This window comes from Perkinsus marinus (genome assembly GCF_000006405.1).
Source record: "Perkinsus marinus ATCC 50983 genomic scaffold scf_1104296934224, whole genome shotgun sequence".
Classification (NCBI taxonomy): domain Eukaryota; phylum Perkinsozoa; order Perkinsida; family Perkinsidae; genus Perkinsus; species Perkinsus marinus.
Window position 1 is genome coordinate 1 of NW_003214897.1, and position 6607 is coordinate 6607.

General features: G+C 45.7%; 2 protein-coding genes across 2 annotated transcripts; both read left to right on the forward strand.

The window, feature by feature from the left end:
- Nucleotides 1-134: 134 nt before the first annotated feature.
- Pmar_PMAR008860 (hypothetical protein) lies at nucleotides 135-641 on the forward strand (the record flags this gene model as incomplete). The annotated part of the gene is made up of 1 exon (XM_002785058.1): nucleotides 135-641. One exon carries the CDS (start codon nucleotides 135-137, stop codon nucleotides 639-641), a length of 507 nt encoding a protein of 168 aa, XP_002785104.1.
- Nucleotides 642-1047: 406 nt separating this feature from the next.
- On the forward strand, nucleotides 1048-1830 carry Pmar_PMAR008861 (hypothetical protein). Its single transcript, XM_002785059.1, has 2 exons — nucleotides 1048-1166; nucleotides 1678-1830. Exons 1-2 carry the CDS (start codon nucleotides 1074-1076, stop codon nucleotides 1804-1806), a joined length of 222 nt encoding a protein of 73 aa, XP_002785105.1. The 5' UTR covers nucleotides 1048-1073; the 3' UTR covers nucleotides 1807-1830.
- Nucleotides 1831-6607: the final 4777 nt, after the last annotated feature.

A 6607-nucleotide genomic window follows, 5' to 3' on the forward strand; every position in this document is an offset into this window, starting at 1 on the left:
CCGACAACCAGACCGGTTTTCTGAGTTGTGACTTACCTGGAGTGTCCCGTGTCTTTACGGCGCCTAGGTCAAGTCAGTCGAACGGTATGGTGGAGTCTCTGCACCGCACGGTGCGTATGTGGACAAGGTCGGTCATGGCGGATGACAATGAGCTCGATATCGCGTCGGCGGTTGCCAAGGTCATGAGAGCTTACAATAACACGGTCCACAGTGTTACCCAGCGTATTCCTGCTGAGATGATGAAACTCGAGTCTACCGACGTTGAATGGCAGCGATTGATTGCCAAGTGCGTCGCTGATGCTGAGAGAAAGCTCGAGTCGTGTACATATCATGAATTATTCCCTGGCGCCATAGTGAGGATGCGTCAAGTGAATAAGTATGATAAGATTATTACTAAGACTATGGATATGCCATTCAGCGAGAAGCGATGGAGAGTCCTGGGATTCATCAGCAGCTCGCGTGGTTTGGTGACGACTTCTCCTAACGATGATTACGGCCTATTTCGAAAGGCTAAGATTATTTGTGATAAAGAAGTCAAAGTTGTCCATGTTTCGAGACTGACTCACTGCAAGCCTGGTGAAGTTGATGTGCAGGACCTGAGGCGAGCCATGCGCCGCATGACTCGTGATAGTCCGCAGTGAGTACGTGATAGCTGGTTTGTCCTAGTTATTCGCTTAATTTTATAGTTCTTCATTCTGTGGCAGGAGGGCGAATGCTCTGATAGAGTGGTTTGCCACAGTTTGTGATTCTTAAGTACCCTTTGTTGTGCGTAGTCGTGTGCGCACAGTATCTTGCGCAGTACTGATCGATTATCCATAGCTGTTCGGTATTGCACGCACGCACAGGTGGTACATATGTTATACCCCACTCTAAGTGGACTAGCGTTGCTAGTGAGCTTGACGGTACACACATTGCTACATTTGTGATAGACATTTTACGTTAGGGCCAAATGGTAGGTTAGTGTGGCCATATGTGAGCGTTGCCTCAAGGGTTGCTAAGGGGCACTCGGTGGGCCTATTAGCTTAGAAGGGGGGGATACCTTGGATTCTTCAGACGTTCCCATCATAATAGAAATGGGCCGATCTGCTAAAGCAACACGACAGACGTCTTATGAGAAGGTGAAGAAGCTCCGTAAGAGTAGGGAATGGAAGAAAAGCGGATCAAGAGTAATAACGAGGGTTACCGGTATCTACTATCGAGTCATCCGCAATAACATTGTGGCACTTGCCATGACTCTATACATTCCCTTGAGTATTAAAACGCTGATATCTGAGTAGAGATACTGCACAACTCTGAGTCGGAGAGATAACTGTTCCGTCCGATAGGGGTTATAGGGAATGTTGCGATCCGCACTATCCGGAAGCATGTTTGACCTTATCACACAGTGTATTATCTACGATACATATTACGGGCGTCTCCAGCTAGCACGTCAGAATACGTTTGCATGTATAAGTGTATTGGCATGACCTATTGTATTATATACGTATTGTTGGAAGTCAGCTCTGAGAGCATGCACGTTATTTCTAAAGTTTCCCATGTTTTGGGATGATTGCACGTGCTTATTCGTAGCATTTCGTTCTCCTCCCACCTCCCTCTGGGCTTCTTACACCAACTATGTGATGGAATAAGTGAATGGTGGCTTCTATTAATATTGTCGTTCTAAGCTGTTTACATCAGGCTATTCGCAAAGAGAAGAAGGAATCTGCTCGGGAAGCGAAACTTGAAAGGGAGCAGGAGGAGGTGCCTGTCATCGAGTCGACTGAGGATTTACCTCATGCTGGAGATAAGGCTGATATAGATATGTAAAAGATGACCTCTATTGGGAACGTAAATGAACAATGGCCCCTGTTTCATACTACTGCTCAAGGAAGCATGTTGCTTTTATAGTATCCTTACACGGGTCGTGTTTGCTTTCATTATACTGCTTTCTGTCTCGACGACGATGACAGTATTAGGATTGACGATCCTCCATCACTACTCAACGCAAGCATTGATAATGATAATAATCATGATAAGCCATACATCGGTGACAAGAATAATGAACTAGGACAATGTCATGTAAGACATAATGGTATCCTGTCTAACTGTACGCCATTGTTCGAAAGCTGATCGACTGATGTATCCAGCTCCGTCAATATCGAGGAAGTAGAATAGTATCTGATCCAGCAATTCTGAATCTACTCCCATGTGTATTGTTCTATTACATTCACAGCATCTGTACTCGTTGTAAACTTGGCCGTTCTTGCTGCAGCCTGTAGTTTAGTCAGGGTTACTCTACCACTAGAGATGCCACAGGCCTTGTCCAGATAATCATATGCATCATTAGTGGAGCTGAGGCCTTTCATCCACTCTTCGAAGGCTGATGTATACCTAGGTAATATCGCGATACCATTGCACCTCGTCTATTCAACCTTACTCGTAGACTTCCTTCAACCATGCGTGAAACTCCTGTGTTTTCTCTTTGCTCATAGTAGATGATGATTCCGCAGGGTGTGTGTTTCCATCCTTCTGATCATGTTTTTCAGTTTTCTTTTGTTGTACTCTTTTCCGCCACTTGACAGCCGCTAGAACTGCTTTGCTAGTGAAATTTACCGGAGTTACTGCTCTCCTTGATGCTACTTGAGGATTCTCGTCATCCTTCTTGGACAGAGCCGTAGCATCATGGATGGTACTATCACCTTGTGGTACCACCACAACTGGGCTCACGTGCTCCAATGCTTCATCATGACTTCCCTCTATCGGAACAGCCTCGACCGGTTCAGCCGAACACCTACGAGCATGCTCTACTTCGGCGTGCTGTTCTGGTATAGCGTCTACTGATGTCACAAAAGTTTTACTCTCTCGAATGTGCCCTGAGAAATGTAGTAATCACTATAGTAATCAAAATGTACCCATCATCCTTACGCCACTCTGAGATGAGGTCTGCGGCAATGTCACACTCTTCAAAGTTGGGTGGTATGGCAGACGACTGATGCCCTACGCTGATCTTCGATGTACACACTAACGGGCTTAAGTGTTTTCTCACGAAGTGGATGTATCTACATAGAACCACAACATCATATCCTCCTAGTTACCTATACCTTACGTGTCAACTAATGTCCTACTACCACCATGACGGTGTTCTCCCTCTTTCTGTACGGGATAACAATAGTTGGCGATCATTGCTATAGCTCTCTGGAAACCTTTGAGTCTAATCCTCCTCATGCCACCAGGTAGGAGGCAACGACAATGCACACTGGTGGCCACCGATGACCCTACAAACTGAGACACGGGCGAGATAGTGATGAGTCAACACTAACGTGAGTGATGGTATTACATCCAATACACCAGCCTGCTTAAGAAGACGCCTCCAGTGTGTCTCTCCGATGCCTAGTTTACATTGGTTCATACATATACCAGAATATACATCGAACACACATTGCTCTGCTGCTGCTAACTGTTCGAGTTTTGATATCCCTTTGTGCGACGACGATTCGTGATGTCTATTGATGTCATGTTCCTCCAGATTGTACAATTTTCCATCGTAGCCCCGCATCGTACTATCCTCTGATGTTGCACCAGTACCAAAGCATGAGAACGCCATGCAAACACAAGATGGATAAAAATAAAGCAATGGATAGACCAATTCATAGAGGTCTTGCAAACTCGTCCTCACTTAGTGATTTCTCAACGTAAGACAGACGCCTTGAGCGCGGAAAGAGCACATTGACAGTGACAAGACGATTCAGTAAGTGACCATCCGAACTGCTAAGAGGCTCTTGAGGCCGGCATATGACCATGTGGGAGCGACAGGGAATCATGAATGTGGAAGTTAACGAGAGTGGATACTCGTACACCTCATGTTGACATGAAGATATCCATTCATAGCTATCATTGCTCTCATCCTCCTACTTACAGATTGAACAACATGTCGAACTCGAGGCATTAGTGGATAGTGGCTCCCCGTCCAATGCTTCTCGTGAAGTCCCTCATAGATATAATTGGCCTCCCGAAGACGTGTCACATCTTTCCTATTATGGACACTGTACAATGGTGTATCGGCTCAGTAGGCTTGATGTACCCCAACCGCATGCCAGCTGTGCCACTATAATCACCAATCATCATCCCGATAACCCGTGCTCACAACGAGAGGAGAACAACTTATAACATAACTATTACAGTGTGATCATCCACCACGGTGGAGCTTTCTGTATGAGGATGTGTATAGGGTGGGAGGAGTGAGTGAAGTTTGATGTGAAGTTGAGGGAACTCCGTCGTAAGGCACGCATCCCAGAGAGGAGAGCAATTGATGAAGAGTGATGCCAAGGGCACATCATGTAGTCATAGTGGTGGGTTTCTGGTATAATGTTATGAACGGGTTTAGGTTGATGAATGATAGTCGGGGTGGGTCGTAGGGGTCAACTCGGTGGGGTGTACTGGATATCTCAGCAGTCTCTGTAATGCTCAGTGAGCCATCTCAACTAGGGATGGATATAGCATTGATATAACATACGGCTGAGGATCATCATAATAGGGGATGTTGGGTCAGTAATTCTACGATGGAGTATTCAGCGACCATTCCGAGCACAGTATTGGTATGGAGTTCGGTGTGACGTGTCGGTAGCCATACTTGGGAATAAGAAAGACATTGGGTCTGATCAACGAGATGTGTGCCACTACCGTTCGGGATGGATAGTATAGAGTTATTCATGGATTGACACTTGTAACGAGTAATCATATTATGTGGAGTAACATAATGATAGAGGGTTGTATCACCGTAATGCTATCATTGAGCGATACGTACTAACCGTCAGTCCTAACATTCTGATGTCAATATCTAGTTCAATCATAAGAACATCACCAGCCCAGTCAACTGTAGACGCCAGTGCTGTTGCCGCTGACCATGATGAGGATCTACCATACATGTCCATGCATGGTAAGTATCATGTATCGTTCATATGATGTTTCCTTCAGCAAAGAGTCGATTTTTCGTTGGCCGTGTTAACCTCGAGAATGGCATTGCAACTCTGATAACGTAGTACCTCGTCACTGCATCGACATCACAGGTATATGTGATGGAGTAGATACGATCACCAGTCAGTCGAGCTACCTCTATCACTACTACCGGACCCATTGGTAGTAGGAGAAGTTGTAAATATGAAGGTGACGTAGTTGTGGAGTGATGAATAGCAGAATTGATGTTATCAGGTATACCGAGACCCCTCTGCTGAGGATAAGAGGATGCAGAGGATATTCCAATTACAGAACGATATCGCAGAGTACATGTATCATAGTATAAAAGAATTGGATCATGTAGCCTGTCTAGATATCTCAGAGATAAGGAAACACTGGACCAAGGAGATGATGCTCTCTGATTCTCGCCAATTTGTAGTGATTTCACGAGTGTTGTGTAATGGAGTAATGTTTCCGATGTAACGTCATTCTCGCAACGCAGAGCTATCAGTTTCAATAACACACGCATCAGAAAAACCTTCCGGTCGTCTTAGCGTCAATTGAGGAACTATCAACAGTCTATTCCAAACGATGAAACATGCGATAGGGCATCCTTCACCTATCAGAGGTATTCTGCTGTACATCACCAAATACTTGACCATCCTGTATCGCTCTGGCTGCAGTCTTCTGGGCCTCTAACCGTTTATCAAGCCGCGCCTTGGCTGCTTCTGCCTTTCATCTGCTGGGAAGATAAAGGCACGGCACCTAATGTCATACTACCTTTCCTGCTCAATCCAATCGAAATCATCGGGCCTCAGCTTATACATGGTTCCTGCAGTCAAACCTGTGAATGTGAATAATAGTAGATATATTGACGACACTTACACGCCATGAATAGTATAATGGCCCATGTGAAAAGGAAGTGAGCTAACTCGTCGGGAAATCTTCAAGGTCGGCCTCTGAAGAGTGCGAATCCTCAACAACATGAATAGGAGACTGATAACCTCATAAACTTATGGAAGTCCTCCCGAGGCATGTCTGTTTGGTTTTGAGGGGCGGCAGCAGGCCGACGATAACCATGCAAAGTAGTTACACGGGGACGATGCGCCTCAACCTGATGGCCCATCAATGATGGGACAAGTACCACAACTTTGACACCCTTTGAGGCTACCTCTTCTCATGGATCTATAGACCTAGCACTGAAGGTTCTCCCAAGGATGACGGTATGGTCTCGGCCCCTCCTCGTGCCTCGCCTTACAGACCACATGCCAAACATATCGATTGATTGGGCGTACGCAAGTGTAGTGATTTGAGATCGGGTGCTCATCTACTCCGGCCTCGTGACACATTGATCATTGCCGATCTCTAGAGCATGGACCCACGGAGGGATATCAGATACTATCGAATGCCCATCGACCCTCGATGCCCCTGTTTGGGGAATCAAATTGTAGGATCATCTGCTCTTTCGAACTGCTACATTATGTCCCTCTTGATGTCATCAAGAGAGACATAATGTAGCAGTCATGTGCATAATGTGTCATCAAGTTCATGATGGTGGCGGGTAGTACACGCTAGGTCCTGTCATGGTTGTGGTAGTTCTTCTTATCGTGCATGTAATTGCCTTCACTTTGACTGATTATCCGGATCTCATTGGAATATCACCTGTTGAGTTGGA

Excerpts from the sequence above, each read along its gene's own strand:
- Pmar_PMAR008861 (XM_002785059.1), top strand. The coding sequence starts at position 1,074 with ATGGGCCGATCTGCTAAAGCAACACGACAGACGTCTTATGAGAAGGTG. Across the intron at positions 1,167-1,677 it reads GGAAGAAAAGCGGATCAAGA|GCTATTCGCAAAGAGAAGAA; the intron begins GTAATAACGAGG and ends TGTTTACATCAG.